The sequence below is a fragment of the Crassostrea angulata genome, chromosome 3, assembly GCF_025612915.1.
Source record: "Crassostrea angulata isolate pt1a10 chromosome 3, ASM2561291v2, whole genome shotgun sequence".
Classification (NCBI taxonomy): Eukaryota; Metazoa; Mollusca; class Bivalvia; order Ostreida; family Ostreidae; genus Magallana; species Magallana angulata.
Window position 1 is genome coordinate 36,091,216 of NC_069113.1, and position 21,951 is coordinate 36,113,166.

General features: G+C 34.6%; 1 protein-coding gene across 2 annotated transcripts in view; it reads right to left on the minus strand.

Annotated features, from left to right (window-relative positions):
* Nucleotides 1-1,361: 1,361 nt before the first annotated feature.
* The window catches only part of LOC128178803 (uncharacterized), a 55,237-nt gene continuing 34,647 nt past the window's right edge, over nt 1,362-21,951 (minus strand). For both annotated transcript variants that reach the window (XM_052846163.1, XM_052846162.1), the window contains 3 exons: nt 16,883-17,062; nt 16,335-16,504; nt 1,362-1,489 (listed from right to left, as the gene is read on the minus strand). In XM_052846163.1, coding sequence (XP_052702123.1) covers nt 1,439-1,489; nt 16,335-16,504; nt 16,883-17,062 — 401 coding nt within the window. In that variant the 3' untranslated portion in view covers nt 1,362-1,438. The remainder of the gene's footprint in view (nt 1,490-16,334; nt 16,505-16,882; nt 17,063-21,951) is intronic.

Consider the following 21,951-nt stretch of genomic DNA (forward strand, 5'->3'; position numbering starts at 1 on the left):
ATGTTGGTTAAAAAACTACATTATTGAAGCTAGTCCATGGATTGACTTTTAATAAGAAAGTTGTCACGATAAACATGTATTGTGTTTTTGAACATATATGATTATGAATGAATACGATCTCTCCCAAACCTATCCTCCAGATGGAAAGAGATAAGATGATTGGTTGAAATAATCTATGTATATGCATGTATATCTCTCAAATTTTTAATGAGAAACAATAAAATGGGGGGGGGGGGGTGGAACTTAATTGAATGACCGTGTTCTGATGTGGATACTAATATGTACAGTGCATTGTTCCTCTTGCTTCTGGTGGCAGGCCTCGGTAAGTGCTACTGTTGTGTGGTGTAGATGTTGTAGTCAACCTACATGCTAAAGCTCTCATGTTGCATTTGCATGTCGCACATGAACAATACATTGGATTTGTTTTTATGAAATCTCTATTAGATTGATTTTCTAATATATTGCCAATATTGATTAATGTACACTTGACTTTTTAATGCCCGTACAAATTATTGATGCATAAATCATCTTGATATTTATTAAAGTATGCCGATGACAAATAAAATATATTTTCTGTTCTAGTACTTTCAGTTCTTTGATGATTTCCTATTGGCTGTTAGCTTCTACTGGCTTAATGACTCTTGTTAGTGGCTGATAGCTTCAGCATGGTTATAATGCCTTACGGTGGAGTTAACTTTTCATAAATTTGGTTTAATCATTAATTCTGGGTGATGCACCTGCATACCCATTAGTTTGTAGTAGGGGGAAATCGACAAAGCAAGTTAAATTATCGAGTCTTCTCTTTCATCGCTAATAAAAAGAATTTTGTTTTATAGTGTCTTGTATCTCAAAATAATTAAAATGAGTTGTCACTCGTAATAATGAGATACATGTTAATGTAACTCGTTAAGGTAAAAACCATACCCCGATACAATACGTAAGTATCTTGTTATCACGGAAGGATTTTTAGTTTCTAAGCGATAAACCTTCTTTAACTTTATGTTTATTTTAAATTGAATAATAATTTCTGCATGTTACTCTCAGTAAAAATTACAGTATTGTAAAGACTATTTCACAAATAATAAAATTTATGCTGAAAAACGTTAATTTATAAGGGGTCATTATTCTACAGGGGTCAATTTTCTTCATGTAGAGTGTGCTCATTTTTATGAAAATGACACTTATTCTTCGGGGGTCATTATTCTGCGTTGAAAAATGACCCATGGTCATTATTCTACGGAGGTCATTATTCTTCTTCACACCGGCTCTAACAACTAATCTTGCATAGCAATAACTGAATATATGTTAATAACCAAAAACTCCGTACATTATAAATAGCTGACATTTTTAATATACCATGTACCGGTATGCCCTTTACAAATGTGCATTTTTACAAATTTACAATTTTAAAAATTCAGCAGCAGGCAGTGTGTCCTCTTTATTTTTTATGACTGTCAAAAATGGCTGAGAAGTCCAAAGCGCTGCTAATCTGTCAACAAAGGCAAAGTACAAGGTTAATGAATGGGTGGATGAAGAGTAATGCAATAATGAATTATAATTAAGATACATGTAAATAAATAATGAATAGACGTCATATCTGTGTAAAAAAAAACTAGGAGAGTGCAACGACTTTGGAGTCACTTTGATACCTTTCCTGTTATATCGATCCGCGTATCGTAACTGAATATCATCTTTCCAAATACAGCTGTACATGTTAATTTGCTAATATATGTCTATTCTCACTTTAACCTTCCTAAACCCGACTTAAACAGCGACATAATTACATTTTCTCTCCATGTCACAAATTATTTGAATATTCTATAACTTGTATAATTAGTTAATAAAATGACGGTGGTCATTAAACCCTATATTCTCTGGTATTTTGTATTTTTCGTGGTTTTTTTTTTTTGCTTATATCATTTTTTAGGGAAATCATTAAAATTTAGAAAAATATTTAGTGTCTGAAAGTACTGATTTTACTGTTCACGAAAAATATGTACAAAACGCTTAAATTATAACAATAATTATATATGATCTTGTTACGAATAACGAGTAGGTCTTCCGTACGATTTCTATTTTAAATGATACCATGAATAATCGATACAATTTCAGAATTCCCCATACTTTCAGATAATGTATAAAAATCCCTTATTACGCAAAAATAAACACATAGTTATACTTAAATTATCCTTTCAAAAGTCGCTATTATTGTGATTTTTTATAAAATTATAAATTTAAAATTTGTAAAAACTAACATTTCAATTATAAAATCATAAATTTTAACACAATTAAGGAAGAAAAAATATTCGACACTCGAGGACTAAATCCGGATCGCCTAAGCACAAGTCCACCACTCGAACGTCTGTGCTACGCAGACTCTCGCTTCAGGACTTTGAAGCCCAAAAACTCGAAAATGCGTGGAATGATTTTGAAAAAAAAAATTCATATTCGGAAGTTTTGAGAGCGTCTCTATCGCATAAAAGCAAAAAAAAATTTTTAAGTCAATTTTTTTTTTTTAAATTAAGATTTTTCATTTCTTTCCGGTGACGACAGGAAGTGACGGCGGACGTTCGGATATGCAAAGGGCTCTGCGGCCGTCAACTCTCTACCATCTTTCAAACTTTAAAAGTTCTATTTTGAATACTGTTGGAGAAAAATTGTGAACAAGCAAAAACATAAAATCTTTAATATTTCTGTACCAAAGCAATCTGGAAATGTCTTACAAATTTAATTTTGTCCTAAATAAGACATGAAAGTTTTATCAAATCAGCTAAAGCGTTTTTGAGAAAACGTGACAGAACCCCCCCCAATAATAACTAGATACGACATCGGCAGAAGTAACGAGTAGGTCTTCCGTACGATTTCTGTTTTAAATGATACCATGAATAATCGATACAAATTCAGAATTAACCCCCGCCCCCTTTCCACTTTCGGATAATGTATAAAAAAATCCCTTATTACGTAATAGATAGTTGTTATTTTCTATCATTTCTAAACATCATCGATTTCCATTCAACCCTCTATAAGAATTTCAATGGACGTATAATTATACTTCAATCATACTTTAAAAAGACGCTATGGTGGTGATTTTTGATAAAATCAAATTTGAAATAAGTAAAACCTATCATTTTAAATAAAAAATCATAAATCTTAACACAATTAAGGAAGAAAAAATATTCGGCACCTGGAAACTGAACCAGATTTTAAAACAAATTTCATAATCGGAAGTTTTGAAAGCCTCTCTATCGAATAAAAACATAACATAAACTAGACGCTCGTTTGTCCTGGGGGTCATTGAATGGCTGAAAATGACGCTTTTTTACAAAAAAAAACCTGGTTTCAAAAACGTCATTTTTTTTGCAGTAGCAAAATGATCTTCTAGAATATGATTGGGGGTGTCATATTGAAGTGTGATCAGGTTTCAGAAATTGTTTTTATTAAGGCGATCAGTCGGCAACAAAAAAATGACGTTTTTTTGCAAAAAAAAGTATGGTACCCAAAACTCCTCTTACAACTTTTGGAGTAGCTACGTCATCTCTTAGGATATAATTGGGGCTGTCCTATAGATGTGCAATAAGGTTTTAAAAATTTACATTACATCCAGGGAGTCAAATAATAGCAGAAAATTTGGTAGGGACTGTTCTATAGATGTGCAATAAGGTTTTAAAAATTTAAATTTCATCCAGGGAGTCAAAAAGTAGCAGAAAATTGACGTTTATCACTTCAAAAAAACATAGGTCCTAGAACTCCTTTTATGATTTAATGGATAGACACATCATATCTTGGGATATGATAGGAACTGTTCCATAAATGTGCATTACGGTTTTGAAAAATCAAATTTAACCCTGAGGCTCATTACCTACATAGCTTTTGATGCCATTTAAGGATCAAGAATATATATGGTTAAGGGGTGAGGTTCTCAACCGTTTTCAAGATATTCGTGCACTTGCTGTTCGAGGGGGTCATGACCACCCCCGGGGCCCATGACCTACATACCGTTTGATGCCCCTTGACACAAGGAACAAGAATATATATGGTTTAAGGATGGGAATCTCAACTGTTTTGAAGATATTAAGGGACTTCCTGTTTGAGGGGGTCAGGACCACCCACAGGGCCCATGACCTACATAACATTTGATGCCCCTTGACATCAGAAACATGAATATATATGGTTTAGGGGTCATGATTATAACAGTTTCTGAGATATATGGTAATTTCAAATTCCTAGGGGGTGGGGATGACCCCATGGGTCAGATCTAATAAACTCTATATATTGCCAGTAACATTCAATATATGATTATGAAAACCCTATATTATTATCTTTGTCCGTTTTCAAGTTACCAGTTTCATGTACAATAGAGTCTACGATTCTTCCTATAAGGTTCAATGTTAGACTCCACACCCTTTTGACACCCCCCCCCCCCCCCTGATAAGTGGTTGTCTAACCCAAAATGAGACAAATCAAACCAGGGTGCACAACTAGATATGCAGGCCTATCATATCCTAGAGTTTTGTAGAATTCTGTTCAGCCATCTCTGAGAAACAAGTTCAGAGCGGGAAAGAAGAAAAAAAAAAGACGAAGAATAATAATACATGTATTTAAGAACCGTACAAAAACAATAAGTCTCCAAATTTCATTCGGGAGACATAATAATAAAGATTAAATAGAGACAGGATCATCAAATATCAATAATTTAAAGATAATTGACAATTTCTAATTCCAAGGGGTCAGGATGACCCCTTAGGGTCATGACTTACATGCCATAATGATCTGATGTGCCATGACCTAAGGAGGAATAATATCTTTGGATTAAGGTGGATTAAGGTGTGGATCTCAATGGTTTTTATGATATTTGTTAATTTCAGGAAGAGTACATGGGATCATGATCTACATACCATTTGAAATGTCTTGAACACAGAAACAATAACATAATATGTACATGATATATGATTCAATTTAAGAACCAGATATAGATCAATCATCTATGTTTTGTAATACTTCCTATGTATATATACATATGTATTAGTTTGTGTTTTGTTCTTGACTATTCATGTTCATGACTGTAGTATGGCTTAGTCTTATTTTAAATTACATTAAAAAATTATCAAATATATGACTTGGAACACCCACCCCCAGATGCATTATAATACATTAAGAAAGAATTAAATACTCCTTCCTTCCTATTATAACTCGTAAAAAAAATGATAAGTGTCTACACTTACTTACATGTAATACACAAATTTAACAAGACATTGTTTATACAGGGTCAATATGGGGTCAACTCAATAGTGCAAGTCTGACAAATGAAAAAAATAAGTTTTGCAATTAAAATGACAGAAACTTTACAAATGCAATAGGATAGGTAACGATGATAAGCTTATTTAAATATTAAAAGATGATGATACAGTATGCTGTCAAATGGAGATCACATTTAGAAAGTGAAAGTAGAACTTAAGTATGCTGGCATCTCATTATATTGTGCTACTGCTACTACATGTATTATGCTTACCTATATTGGTCAACATCACAATGATAATCCAATTAAAACACAATAACGAATTTCTTTAGCCGATCTTAACTAATCCTTTTCTGCATATGGAAAACACATACATGTATGTATACACGTGAACCCATCTAATCGAAGAGCTAGGTAAAACTAGTACCCGCTAATGAGATCTGCAGACCTGTGTTGTGTACGTAACTTCAGACAAATATCAGTTATTTATAACATGCATGTATTTTTATGACCTATTCTTCAAATCCATTTGCACTATTTTATTAGGTAAATAACAGCTTTAAGGTGGTGCAGGACACCTGCATATTGTGATGTATATTTCCTATTGAGATAAACAATAAAGTATCTTAATTATTAATTAAATATATACCCCCCAAATAATGTTACCTAACATTGAAGCGCAATGGGTTAGAGCGTTTACATTTCTGGAAGAGCACTGGGGTCCAAGGTGTATTTTTGGTAATTTTTCTAATGATATAAATGAATTTTAATGGGGAGGGGGTGGGGGGGTCTGGACCCCTCACTCCCACCCCTTCTCTTAATCTGTGCACACGTTGATGTACATGTAGGCACACAGAAGCAAATCTAAAACCGGCAACCGCCACGGGGAGGGGACATAATTTAATTTTTAATTTTGTTTGTAATAATTACCGGTATATAGACCATTATACTTTCTATGACATGAATTGTTAAGATTAATGATTAACTGAAAATTCACTGCAAACAGTTCAACCCCAAATTGCACATAAAGTGCTGCTCATGTGTATTATTATCATATGGGAAGGGATCTCATCCTTCAGTTATGAAAATTATAATTTTTAAATGTATTACCGGAGCTTGCATATGGCCTTCATTTTTAATTAAACAGGTACAAGACAGTGTTATTTAGGGCAAACACTTGGTGCGAGTATTACTGTCTAAAGACAGCATTTAGTTTTAAGTGTATCATTAGCAAATTTGAGAGGATTTCAATTCGAGAGAGATTATACGCTGGGTGATGACTCGTCATAAGTCTGAAATAAGTGGGGGCATTGTTGAAACGAGGTTGATTCCCAGAGAAGAATAATTTCAAAATCCGATTGAATAAGTTAATACTATACCCAGATATGGATTTTCGCTAAGTTATTATATACATATATGCGCGTTTGTTGCTTATCTAGCTATACACTTACAAAAAATATATATTACTAATCGACACTTTTGAATATTTCTGAGGTAAATATCGTAGAAAAGTTTACAATCAAATCAGTGTTGGAACAAACGGTTGTGATGCTGTAAGATGATTTATCGTATTATCACCTTTCTGACTCGGGGCCTCAAATGAGAGAGAGAGAGAGAGAGAGAGAGATTTATCAGAAATGGATCTGGTTAAGACACTGATTATCTTTTTATCTGCGTCTTTCATATATCAATTATTTTTTCTCTTTGTCTCAAGTTAATTGTTGCAGACTAACACTATGTATAAATAATTCTCCTAAGTCGACAAATAAAATAACATACCTCTAACAAATGTAGTATGGTTAACTAGTTAATTATCCCCCTTTTCCTAAATCCACTCGCTATCCCAGTTTTATGTCTAAATTACTTACGTTAAGCAATCTGTTGATAAATAGGAAATTAATGATATTTTGACCTGGGTGTTTATCAGTAGATATAATAAATTTCGCTATTGGTCGAATGTATGTAGACCTTTGTAAATATTTATAAACTTAAGACAGATTTTAAATGATTATAATCCAGTTGCACCCGCTGTAATGATTTTTTTTATCAAAAGGGGGAAAATCCGACTTTTTGTTTTAACATTGTATTTCCCTGATCGGTGTTTGCATCTGTCTATTCCTAGGCTCAAACACACATACACGCGTGGTCAGTTTACACACCTTATCGCAGTCACCTGGTCGTTCGTTTATACTAGTTCCGAGTGTCAACTTCGGAGGGTTTTTTCTTAATCCCAGACTGACAACAGATTTGTATCTGTATAAAGACATACACAAAGAAAGAAAAGGTACACCGTCTATAATAAAAACAAGTTGCTGTCCTTTAAAAAAGGACAACAATACGTGGACAATTTGCATGTGTTTCCAACGAAACGTGAAAGCCTTAAGATTATCAGAGATTCCACCGACTCTAGCCCTTTGCTTTTAACCACTAAATTTGTACGTTGGATTACGTATATGTATAGCCCTGACTTTTTATCTCAGAATTTAAAGGGTTCATACTTCTAAAATAATTATGATCTATCTATTAATGAAGTCTGCATGTATAGTATCAGGTATTCGGCGAATTCTACTATTTGTGCACACATTAAGATTCGCACTTCTTTGTTAACTCTGCAGTGACAGCTTTGTTTAAATTAATTTCATATGTTGATGCATTTTTATAGAGATTTAAACTTTTATACAGTGACATAATAAATGTTAAAAATTCGTTGGAAACGGAAGACCTTAATAATGGTGAAAAAGAAACAAAACAATAACGATAAGGTCTTCCGTTAGAAACGGAAGACCTTAAATATGTTCTTCCCTATATGCCCTTTTCCAATAATTTTAGTTCCTCATGCCTCATTATAAAGCTTTTCCGGACAGGATTACCAATTTTTTATAAATCGAAGGTTGTTATTTATAAAATCATCATCAATGACGTCCAAATGTTTATTCTGACCACAGCTGAAAGCTTAAGCGCCAAAGTGGCGTAGCCATCATTAGACGATATAAGAAATAATTTGGTGTTTTTATTTCAGTACACTTTTCTTGATATTATCAAGCCCAATTATTAATCATAATAATTTTGGTAGGTGTTCGTTAATATCGAAATACAATATCTCATATACATCTCATGAGTAATTCACGGGGCTTAATTAGGCAGATTTCCCTAAACCACACGTGCTACACGGAGAATTCTGAATCCTTCCTTAACATAATTGAGGTTTTTTAAAATATACCTCAGAAAATTAAACGATTTAATTTTAAGATCCTTCATTACTTTATGAATCTTCTTTTTGATTAAATTATTTTACGCGATATGTCAGTTTGTTTGGCGCCGTTATAAACTCGTACAATCCTGTAATTGTCAGCTTAGCAGGGTTGCATCATTCTGTGGTGACGATCCCTCTTGTTTATATATTCTATTACTTTAGCGGATGCTCTGCAATGAAATCTTGATGCTATACTGCAATGGGCTTTCAACTTCATTCAAATGAAGAACAAAGCACCCCCCCCCCCTGACTGTTATAGTAAAAAAAAATACAATAAAGGATTCCATCGAAAGATGATTTTTATTGTATATCGATAGTAGGACACAAATACACACACACACACAGACACAGGTTTGTGTGAACCTAGCTATGTTATGGTTAGAATAAAATTAAAGTTCCATGAAAGGATACAAAGAATTATTTTTTACTAAATATTACCCCTTATAAAATATAACAATCAGCGTTATAGATTCGATGTAACTTTTTTTTTGTATGCAACGTTGTACAAAAAGCAGTGCAGAATTTTATCTGGAAAGTTTGTAATTACTTTTATAAAAACATGATATGAATATGAAAATGGTTACACAGACAATTGTGGCATATTTCACACCTTATAAAAGGGGAATCCCCATCGCGCGAAAAACTGCCTCCTTGAAACAATATTGATTTAAACTTAACATTTAGGGACAAATAAATTTTTTTAAACTGCCATTTCCGATTTTAGTTTCAGATTGGCATATTTTTATTTAAAAATCCAACTTTTGAAAAAAATAATTATTACCTTTAAAATCTTAGAAATCTCTATTAATTTTCCCCCAATATGAGTCATGTCTTGATAAGTCGAGTGGTTACGCAGAAAGAATGGATTTATCCGAATATGACTCTTTTGATTGGTTTCGAATCCCGGAACAGTTGGTATTTTTTTAAATACATATTTCTTTTAATTGCATGATGTATATAGATAATTTAAGAGTGTCAGAATAAAGTTATGTAAACGCTTGTTAATTTAATATTTTGCATTTGTGCTTATCTTTTTTCAACATTACTGTGTGAAGTTCTCGTTATAATCTTGAAATACATGTATGAACATTTTCTTCTAAACAAAGAATTAAAAAAAATAACTGGTATGCCGATATCTAAGATACATATAAAGGTTGTAAAAAAACAAAAATTCATTTAAAAAAAGGTATGAATCTTTAATGAAGCAATAGGTAGATGAATGTATGTACGGATAATTTTGTTCCACCTTTTTTTCTAAACTAAGAGTTTATCTAGAAACTATATAAAGATGCGATGATTATATTTACAACGCTAACGGTTTTGAAAAGCCAGAATCAGATTTATCCATGTAGCTCAAAAGAATGATATTTTAAACACGCTGGACAGAAGAATCAAATTGATATATGTTAACATCAAAATGCACTGAATATATGATCATCTTCCTAATTATATTTTGAATTTTTTTTAAATCAAATGGTGGTTGTCGTATTCGATAGAAATTTGCATAAAATGTTTGAGTTATGCAAATAGAATCGTCTACGTAATGTGTCTTTATTTGGATATGACTTTTCAAGCGTTAATGTATTTAAAAGTCCTTTCCACGTCAGGCAAAAATCCTACATATCTGCAACCCTCTTTCATACATTTTTACTATAAATCTATAATGACCCCGCCCTATGGTTTGAACCCCTAATCTAGGGGTCATAAATTGCACAATTTAGGTAGAGGGCTTCATTGACATCATAACCATGCATTTAGTTTTTTCTCAAATATATATGAGAGTAGTGGATAACGTTTTAAAAGATATGATAAACTTTTATTATATAGCCATATACGCACCACCCTACGATCTGAACTTCTGATCCAGAAGCCATGAATTTCACAATTTTGTAAGAGGGTACCTGGTCATTAAAAACGTGTACTTGGTTTATTTTCCCCGCATGTGTGGAAGAAGAAAAGGAGCGTTTAAAGTGTAAAATTGTTAACGTACGACAGTGGTCGAAGACCAGTGGCAATAGGTCACCTGAGTGACTCAGGCGATCTAAAAACTCTAGCGTATGAATATTTATCTGCATATATTTTAAACCAAAGTTGTCAGATCCAAAGTATCGATCTGACCGATGGTTAATCCACCCTACACATTTTGCTTTGACGTTAACTAGTCAACCTGCGTTTCTGGACACCCAACTTTGGAAAGGTCTTTCCATTCAAACTACTTTAAAAGGGGTTAATAACGCGTGTGGATATTTGCAAAAGTTACGCGGTAAGATTTAAACCGCGTACATATTTATACGCGTATGGTAAAAAAAATCAAAACTTTTGAGTGGTAAATCACGCATCCACGTATTTGACACCCACGCATATTGTTTGACTATAGAAAATGCATACTCAATCACTAGCGTAAATAACCACTTTACAGTAAAATCACACCAAATTGTTCCATTTTATTAATCAACTGCTATTTCGTAGACTGGTGTATCGAAAATAAAAGTAGGTTTTTTAATTATTGTTATAATAATTACTTATAAGGTAAAATCCAATTATAGCCATTTACGGACATCATATATCTCGTGTTGAAATACCAAAGGTATAAGCAGATATTCTGGTGCAGGCATTGTTAAGTTTATTGACAAAATTTTTAATTTATAAGTATAGGTTTGGTATTCTGCTTAATTTATAAATTTCAACTTACATTTGAGAAAAGTGCGTAAATTGTTTAATCAATGAACATTTGAGAGATAAGATAACCAGACTTATTGTCGGCAGCAATACATAAATGCACGATATCCTCAACACAATTTCGGAAATGTATGTTCCATGACAAATAAAGTAAATCAGAATAACTTAATAGTTTTTTTGTTTTATTTGCTTTATTTTTGTATCCTTGAAAACAAAAAGTGGAAAAGGATTTTTTTTTTGCTAAACGGTATCAAGCATCCAGACGGTAATGAGTTAAAAAAAGCACCGAAATATCGAAGCGGGAAAAAACCTTAAATGCCTCAGTCCTATGTTTTTCTAAATGGACTTTGTAGTTTTTGCTGACCTTTCAAAACGTGAAGTTTTCGTGAAATGTCACGAGACTCAGTAAAAACCTCAGTTCAAAAAACATAGCAATGTGATCTTATACACAAATTTATCTACTTCAAGTTGTCTTACTTGCCGATACCTGCAGACCATTTTCGTATACCTGTATCATCTGGATAACCAAACAATATAGACCAGTTTGTAAATATCAGTTTCAATAATATTGCAAACTGTAAGGTGGTTAAATGTCAAAAATGGTATTCGAAATGTAGCCAAAAAAGGTATAATAAATATTCATTCTTGCATTTTGTAGATTTCCAATAAATTTCGAAATCCTGAAAAAGCTGTTCTAGCTGTTTAGTTTTGATTTTATAGCTTACTCCTATGATGTTCTGTAATATCATTAACGATGTTTTATATTTACAATAAGGCCATTGCAAGTTTTTTCTTTGTTTAGCGTCCACCAAATACTCAAAAACCTATCTTTCTATCAGGAAAAAACACAAACCTTAGAAAAACAAGAGGCCCAGGGGCCACATCGCTCACCTGAGCAACAATTGCCTTAATTCTGATCAAATTAGCATTACAGTATCAAATTATATAATTTGAAAACTAAGTACAGAAGATCTTGCTAAAAAAATTGAAAATCTGCCAATTTTTATCCACCTCTTTTTTTGGGGTAAATACCAAGCCCCTTTTGTTGTTGTACCTGTAAGAAGATTTTTCTCTATTCCTATAAACCCCCCCCCCCTCCATTTTTTGGCCCCACTTTTCTCTATGGAATCATGGTTTCATCAAACTTAAATACGCATAACCTGTGCTTTCACACTAAGTACTGAGTTTAGGACCGAAAACTTTCCCAGAATATTTTTAAAGATTTTCTCTGTATAATCCTATGTAAAAATTCAAACCGCCATCACGGCCCCGCCCTACCACTAGGGACTGTGATTTTGCAAACTTGAATTTACACTACCCAAGGATGCCTCTACACAAGTTTAAGCTTTTCTGGCAAAAAAGTTTTTAAAAAGAAGATTTTAAAAGATTTTCTCTATATATTCCTATGTAAAACTTGATCCCCCTATTGTGGCCCCACCCTACACAGAGGATCCATGATTTGAACAAAATTAAATCTACACTACCTGAAGATGCTTCCATTTTAATTTGAGCTTTCCTGGCCTGATAGATTTTGAGAAGAAGATTTTTAAAGATTTTCTCTTTATATTCCTATGTAAAACTTGATCTTCCAATTGTGGCCCCACGCTACCCCCAGGGACTATGATTTGAACAAACTTGATTTTACACTACCTGAGGATGCTTCCTCCTAAATTTGAGCTTTTCTGGCCTAATAGTTTTTGAGAAGAAGATTTTTAAAGATTTTCTGTATATATTACTATGTAAAACATGATCTCCCTATTGTGGCCCCGCCCTACCCCCAGGGACCATGATTTCAATAAACTTGAATCTACACTACCTGAGGATGCTTCCATTTTAATTTGAGCTTTTCTGGCCTAATAGTTTTGAGAAGAAGATTTTTAAAGATTTTCTCTATATATTCTTATGTAAAAATCCATTCCCCCATTGTGGCCCTACCATACCATCATGGACTATGATTTGAACAAACTTGAATCTACACAACCTGAGGATTCTTCCTCTTTAATTTGAGCTTTTCTGGCCTAATAGTTTTTGAGAAGAAGATTTTTAAAGATTTTCTGTATATATTCCTATGTAAAACATGATCTCCCTATTGTGGCCCCGCCCTACCCCCGGGGTCAATGACTTGAACAAACCTGAATCTACACTACCTGAGGATGCTTCCATTTTAATTTGAGCTAATCTGTCCTAATAGTTTTTGAGAAGAAGATTTTTAAAAATTGTCTCTATATATTCCTATGTAAAACTTGATCCCCCTCTTGTGGCCCCTCCCTACCCCCGGGGACCATGATTTGAACAAAATTGAATCTACACTACCTGAGGATGCCTCAACACAATTTTAAGCTTTTCAGGCCTAATAGTTTTTGAGAAGAAGATTTTTGACAAAAAATAACAAATTTTCAATAATTCTCAATTATCTCCCCTTTAAAGAGGGTGTGTCTCTATTTTAACAAACTTGAATCCCGTTGACCTTGTGGTGCTTTGTGCCAAATTTGGTTGAAATCTGCCCAGTGGTTCTTGAGAAGAAGATGAAAATGTGAAAAGTTTACGACGACGACGACAACGACGACAACGACAGACAACGGACAAATTGTGATCAGAAAAGTTCACTTGAGCCTTTGGCTCAGGTGAGCTAAAAATACAACTTTAAAGGTTCAACAAAATAAAATTTGTTATATATTTTGAAGTATTTTATTCATTTTGTAACAAAATTACAAATACTTACTATATGATTTCGATTTTGAATGTTGTTATATTTGATTTCTGGGAATCTATTCACGAAAAATCGTACGTCTAGGATTACACTTTAAACCTATGACAAACGTACGATTTTTTTGAATAGATCCCCTGATCCGGATTTAAAAATGCGATCCTGAGTCCGACATATGAAAAAGTGATCTACATGTAATTTTATGAACAACAATTGTGGGTTTTTTTAATTATTACATCTCAAAACCAATCCGTCCGCGGACGCTAAACATAGAAACAACTTGGAATGGCCTAAATTATATTCTAAGTATTTAAATAAAAGGTCACATGCTGCTTATGTTCAAGTTTTTGAATGATGTTGAAGACTCATATCAAACTATATTTATACATCGGAAAGTTACAGAGTTTAACAGCGTCAAATACAATATGTCTTCTGTCATTTAAGAAATAAACAGCAATTTAAAAAGTTCATCGGGGTATGAAGTTGGTTGGTCACGTGATCAAATCCTGTATCAGTAGATTTGATTACGCACCAACCAACTTCATATCCCGGTAAACTGTTTAACATTGCTGTTTAATATGTTTTGCGGTGCTACTGTTGTGGCGAGCGCAGCAAGAATTACACATACATTGTATCATTGTCAACGTAGTGTTATTTAGGTAACAACGAACATCAAAGAATTTTTGAAAGAGAGAGAGAGATACCGGTCCCTGTTTGAAGGTGACAGAGAGAATTATAAGATTTCTACAAAATACATAGATTGCTTCCACGTAAAACCTTTCTTTAATTACTTTTGGAGAGAATTGATCAGTCTTTAAAACGTAATTTGTGTTTAATTTGGTCAAAATTGGCAACGATAAGTACAGTATTTTTTTTTCTACCTTAATATTGTTATCTGAATTTTATTTTTTTTTCTGGCAATTCATATTTTTTATTTGTTTATTTTTTTGCATTCTATAATTACATAAGTTGTATCCATGCCCCCAGTCCCTGTTTGTTAGTGTGTAATTTCCCACTTTAAAATTTAATGGTTTGACTATATGCAATATCTGCACAAATTCTTTATCTGTTTATTTTTTCTCTTTATACTTTTTTATTTAGTTCAAAATGTCCTATTGTTTATTTCCTCCCTACTCATATACTAACCTTCTCACTGCATGCACAATTAGCTTAAAATTGGATCGATGTGACAGTAAAGTATGGCTCTTGTTACTAGCATACATTTATATAATCTCTATTTCCCCCAAAAATAATTAAATAGAAAACCAAATCATTTGTCAATAAGGCAGGTATCGCAGTCTATACTGTAATAATTTAAATTTGGTTGTAACGCGGCATTTGATTGGATAGAAAAATCTAAATTTAAAAAAAAAGTTAAATTTGTATAACCTGGTTTGCCCGTCACAAGACACGTCACAATGCACCAACGTCAAAAACGTACTAATCCCCTCGACGTTACGTTTGAATTTTGAACAGATTAATATCATTTTATAGTAAAACGGACTCAATTTGTACAGAAAATTAAATTCTAAGGAATGAACTACCCAAGTTATGCTCGTATAACCTGGGTTGGAGCAATTTACGCTTTTTTATAATCCGCTTCGCAGATTATAAAGCGTAAATTGCCCCAACCCAGGTTATACTCGTATTAAATCGGTAGACATTAAGATCATTTCTTAAATAGCTAGTACACGCATTACAGATGTTTGATCCACCTCTAAATTCATCGCGGGAAATATAGCGCTAGAGCACTGTGACGTCATCCCTGGCCTTTTTTGTCTTTATTTACGTATCTCGACTCAATAGAAAGGTATGGATGTATGTAACAAATCTCTTTGGTCTCGCCAAAGCTCAAGACATCGTAAATTACGATTTAAATGTCGGCCATATTTGGCATAGCACCACGGGTGAAAACATTAGAGAGTATTATGGGACGTAGACCAAAAAAATTGTTTGATGAATCTGTAGGTTTAGCTCGTTCTTTTTCCCGCGCACACTGGTTCTTAGAGCTCGCTTCGCTGGCCGGCGCTCGCTATTACTTATATTTACGTTTGAGAGAGACAAAGTGCTCAGAACTGTTAAAATTACCAAGATTTGGTGTTTACAGTAAACAAAGAGACAAGCGATAAGCGCGTGCGGTTATCATAATGACGTCACGGAAACGTTCACACAGAATTAAACGTTTTTGCTATCCTATAGGTTCATATAAGGAAGCATATTTGCAAATGTATATATAAAGTATTGCTTAATTGACTTAAAAACATCAACATAGGTTGTGCTGGTGAAACAGATGTTAAATATAGTTTTGAATACTATTATTCAAATTATATGTGATTTCATAAAAGGCAAAATGAAAGTCTTATGAACTAAATTAGATTTTATAACCAATCTCTACTTTCATGCATTTATTTTCGTTTTCCTTGAATATTTTCTGCAGGCCTAAACAAATTCATCCTTACCGTGGTCAAACTCTTGGAATTACTTGGCCTCCTCTTTTTTTTTCCTTTCCTCTGGTCCATCCAAGGTCTAGAAGTAAAAACTTTGTTTGGATCCCCCTCCATGAGATTAATGGTGGGTTCTATTTTTTTAAGAAGTTTTTGATTTTCTTGCGTCCAGCAACTTGCAGGACCTATTAAATGAATTTCATCAAATACGTAAGAATATTGATATTTTAATCTGAAACAAAAAAACATTAAGTTACTTCGTCTGTAATTAAAGATCTTGGTTCAACATTATCGAGCAAGGATTTTTTATTTCTCTGCATAAAGTTTTCAAAGCTTGAATTCTTCCTTGCAGTTTAAACGAAAACAAACATTGCTTATTAATAAAGGATTATTTCCTACTAACCATTCAACTGATTATCAAGTTGAATATGCTTGTATTTGAGTTACAGGTAGTAATATCTTTTACGTATCAATTTGTGTTCATATTTTGTAAATTAGATACAATAAGTAATGCTACGCTTAAATTTAGCCATCCAAGACTTGTATTTCAAATATAATAGTACCCTTTTCTTTTGAGTCCGGTTGGACATGTCTTACAAAAACCTCATCTTCATCTAAAGACATTCCAGTTTCTCTAAGAATATTCGATGCTACAGTCCTCACGCTTCCTCCGAGACTTTCAAAACAATTTTTTTGGTAGCACAGACGTACATATATAAAGTTGGATCCATTTAAGGCTTTGTCTACAATCAAAATAAAAGAAATAAACACAGAAATATACAATAAAATCTATGATAGCAGAGACAAATTTAAAAACAAAATTAACAAGAGGCCCATGGGCCACATCGCTCACCTGAGAAAAAATAGGTATGATAAAATCAGCTTAATGGAGTCATAATACAAACTATCTGGACAATGTACAATAATACATAATACATACTTTGTATCTACACTACCTGAGGATGCTTTCACACAAGTTTCAGCTTTCCTGGCTGATTAGTTTCTGAGAAGAGGATTTTTAAAGATTTACTCTTTTATATTCCTATGTAAAAAATTCGACCCCCCATTGTGGCCCTACCCTACCCCCAGGAGGGTTATTATATTCACAACTTTGAATTTACACTACCTGAGGATGCTTCCACAAAAGTGTCAGCTTTGCCGGCTGATTAATTGATATATTCCTATGTAAAACTTCGATCCCCCATTGTGGCCCCAACCTCCCCCTAGTGGCCATGATTTTCACAACTCTGAATCTACACTACCTGAGGATGCTTCCACACAAGTGTCAGCTTTCCTTGCCGATTAGTTTCTGAGAAGAAAATTTTTAAAGATTTACACTATATATTCCTATGTAGAAATTCCATCCCATATTGTGGCCCCATCCTACCCCGGGGGCCATGATTTTCACAACTTTGAATCTACACTACCTGATAATGCTTCAACACAAGTTTCAGCTTTCCTAGCTGATTAGTTTCTGCGAAGAAGATTTTTAAAGATTTATTCTATATATACCTATGTAAAACTTCGATCCCCCATTGTGGCCCAACCTCCCCCTAGTGGCCATGATTTTCACAACCTCGTATCTACACTACCTGAGGATGCTTTCACAAAAGCTGCAGCTTTCCTAGCCGATTAGTTTCTGAGAAGAAGATTTTTAAAGATTTACTCTATATATTCCTATGTAAAACTTCGATCCCCCATTGTGGCCCCACCCTACCCCCGGGGGTCATGATTTTCACAACTTCGTATCTACACTACATGACAATGCTTCCACACAAGTTTCAGCTTTCCCGGCCGATTAATTTCTGCGAAGAAGATTTTTAAAGATTGATTCTATATATTCCTATGTTAAACTTTGACACCCCATTGTGGCCCCACCCTACCCCCGGGGGTCATGATTTTCACATCTTTGAATTTACACTACCTGAGGATGCTTCCACACAAGTGTCACCTTTCCTGGCTGATTAGTTTCTGAGAAGAAGATTTTTAAAGATTTACTCTATATATTCCTTTGTAAAAACTCGATCCCCCCTTGTGGCCCCACCCTACACCCGGGGGTCATGATTTTCACAACTTCGTATCTACACTACATGACAATGCTTCCACACAAGTTTCAGCTTTCCCGGCCGATTAATTTCTGCGAAGAAGATTTTTAAAGATTGATTCTATATATTCCTATGTTAAACTTTGACACCCCATTGTGGCCCCACCCTACCCCCGGGGGTCATGATTTTCACATCTTTGAATTTACACTACCTGAGGATGCTTCCACACAAGTGTCACCTTTCCTGGCTGATTAGTTTCTGAGAAGAAGATTTTTAAAGATTTACTCTATATATTCCTTTGTAAAAACTCGATCCCCCCTTGTGGCCCCACCCTACACCCGGGGGCCATGATTTTCACAACTTCGTATCTACACTACCTGAGGATGCTGCAACGCAAGTTTCAGCTTTCCTGGCTGATTAGTTTCTAGAAGAAGATTTTTAAAGATTTACTCTATATATTCCTATGTAAAACTTTGATTCCCCATTGTGGCCCCACCCTACCCCCAAGGGTCATGGATTTCACAACTTTGAATCTACACTACCTGAGGATGCTTTCACAAAAGCTGCAGCTTTCCTAGCTGATTAGTTTCTGAGAAGAAGATTTTTAAAGATTTACTCTATATATTCCTATGTAAAACTTCGATCCCCCATTGTGGCCCCATCCTACCCCCGGGGGTCATGATTTTCACAACTTGGAATCTACACTAACTGAGGATGCTTCCACACAAGTTTCAGCTTTCCTGGTCATATGGTTCATGAGGGGAAGATTCTTAAAGATTTACTCTGTATATTCCTATGTAAAATTTCGACCCCCCCCCCCCCCATTGTGGCCCAACCTACCCCCGGGGGTCATAATTTTCACAACTTTGTATCTAAACTACCCGAAGATGCTTTCACACAAGTTTCAGCTTTCCTGGCTGATTAGTTTCTAGAAGAAGATTCTTAAAGATTTACTCAATATATTCCTATGTAAAACTTCGATCCCCCATTGTGGCCCCATCCTACCCCCGGGGGTCATGATTTTCACAACTTGGAATTTACACTAACTGAGGATGCTTCCACACAAGTTTCAGCTTTCCTGGTCATATGGTTCATGAGGGGAAGATTCTTAAAGATTTACTCTGTATATTCCTATGTAAAATTTCGACCCACCCCCCCATTGTGGCCCAACCTACCCCCGGGGGTCATGATTTTCACAACTTTGTATCTAAACTACCCGAGGATGCTTTCACACAAGTTTCAGCTTTCCTGGCTGATTAGTTTCTGAGGAGAAGATTCTTAAAGATTTCCTCTGTATATTCCTATGTAAAAAATTCGACCCCCCCCCCCCCCACTGTGGCCCCACCCTACCCCAAGGGGTCATAATTTTCACAACTTTGAATCTACACTACCTGAGGATGTTTCCACACAAGTTGCAGCTTTGCTGGCTGATTAGTTTCTGAGGAGAAGATTTTTAAAGATTTACTCTATATATTCCTATGTTAAACTTCGACACCCCATTGTGGTCCCACCCTACACCCGGGGGCCATGATTTTCACAACTTCGTATCTACACTACCTGAGGATGCTTTCATACAAGTTGCAGCTTTCCTGGCTGATTAGTTTCTGAGAAGAAGATTTTTAAAGATTTACTCTATATATTCATTTGTAAAACTTCGATCACCCATTGTGGCCCCACTCTACCCTCAGGGGTCATGATTTTCACAACCTCGTATCTACACTACCTAAGGATGTTTCCACACAAGTGGAAGCATCCACGGGGGTCATTTTTCGACATAGAATAATGACCCCCCTGGCTGAAGAATAATTGGATGTTTCTGAAGAAAAAAGACCCAGGAGTTAATTTTCTTCATGTTAAACATGAAGAAAAATGACCCCCATAGAAAAATGACCCCCCCCCCCCCCCCGTAAACATGAATAGAAATTGGCTACACCGTATCCAAGATATGACTTTGAAATAACTTAATTTTTCACTCTGTTCAACTGATTTTGAAGTTATAAACACCGAGTTTATAAATAAATTGCTGTTTACAGTTTTTCATATCCGTAGCAGGCACACACAAAACACTCTTACATTGCCACAAAATGATTGTTAACAGTTACATGTACATCACATCTCTCATCGACATACGGCTGGAAATGACGCAAATACAGAAAGATTCATACACAATGAGGATATTGTGTGATAATTAACGAACAATAATCATGAAAGAATAATTGTTGTAATAATATAAGCAATATTCGTTGGTGAATGAATTGTCAATCTTAGAATGATACATGTATATATCTTTATGGAAAAAGACTAAGGGGACAGGTAACGTAGGAATATGAATTCTTCTTATTTACATTTCTTGAGGAAAGTGACTTTTAAAAAATCATTTTGCGTTAGTTTTGTTTTCTTCTACGTAATACATGAACATCAATATTCTAAACATTTGATGTAATGTTGTATTTGTGATCATGAATAGACTTTATTCTTTTCGAGCAAATGTGTGAAGAGTACCTGTCTATAGTTAATCTTAATAGATAATAAACACTGATCGATTATAATAAGAAAAGATTGTTTCTAAAAGCGTTGAAAAGAGGTTAAGGCCCATGTAAGGGGTTTACATTCCCCTTGATTTTGATCACTTTATTGTATCCAAGGTTACCAATGCTCATACAAACTATTGATGCATTAATCATCTTGATATTTGCTAAACTTACTAAAGTATGCCAACGATAAAGTAAAATATATTTTCTGTATGAGTACTCTCAGTACTTTGACGATTTTCCTCATTGGCCGTTAACCTCTACTGGCGTTATTGCTGCTGTCAGTGGCTACTAACTTCAGCTTGGTTATAATGCCTAACAGTGGAGTAAAGTTTTCATAATTTTGGTTTCATCATTAATTCCGCGTGATGCATTTGCATACCCAGAAAGTTTGTTATAGTGGAAATCCTCAATGCAAGTATAATTCATGAACAATATGAAGAATATAAAAGATGCGACGGCGAAGCGCGAAGATGCGAAGACGAAAGTGCTAAGTTGCTAAGGCGAAGAAGTGATACTACTATCGCTTCTTCGCCTTTGCAACTTCGCACTCTCGCCTTCGAATCTTCGAGCTTTCGCCTTTTTAGCTCACCGAGACGAAGTCAAGGGGAGCTTATGGTATACTCCCGGTGTCGGCGTCCGGAGCTGGTTAAAGTTTTTGGTGCAGGTCCTGTATCTAAGCTATTACTTGTCCTATCTTCACCAAACTTGCTAACATCACCTAACCTGAATGGATGGTGAGTCTTATGATACAGATGCACCTGACAGGCATGGATGCTGAATCAGAGCCATCAGTTGGGGATGCTTGAGGAGGTAAAGGTTTTAATTGCTGGTGCCCTCTCATGATAGATAGGTAAAGTTAGCTACTAGTAACTGGCTACTAGTAACTGGCTACGAGAAGTAAGAAAAGCTAGTTACTAGTAACTGGCTACGAGATTAAATAAAAGTTGGCTACTAGTAACTGGTAACTACTAACTGGCTACGAGAAGTAAGAAAAGCTAGCTACTAGTAACTGGCAACGAGATGAAAGAAACTTGGCTTCTTTTTACTAAGTTA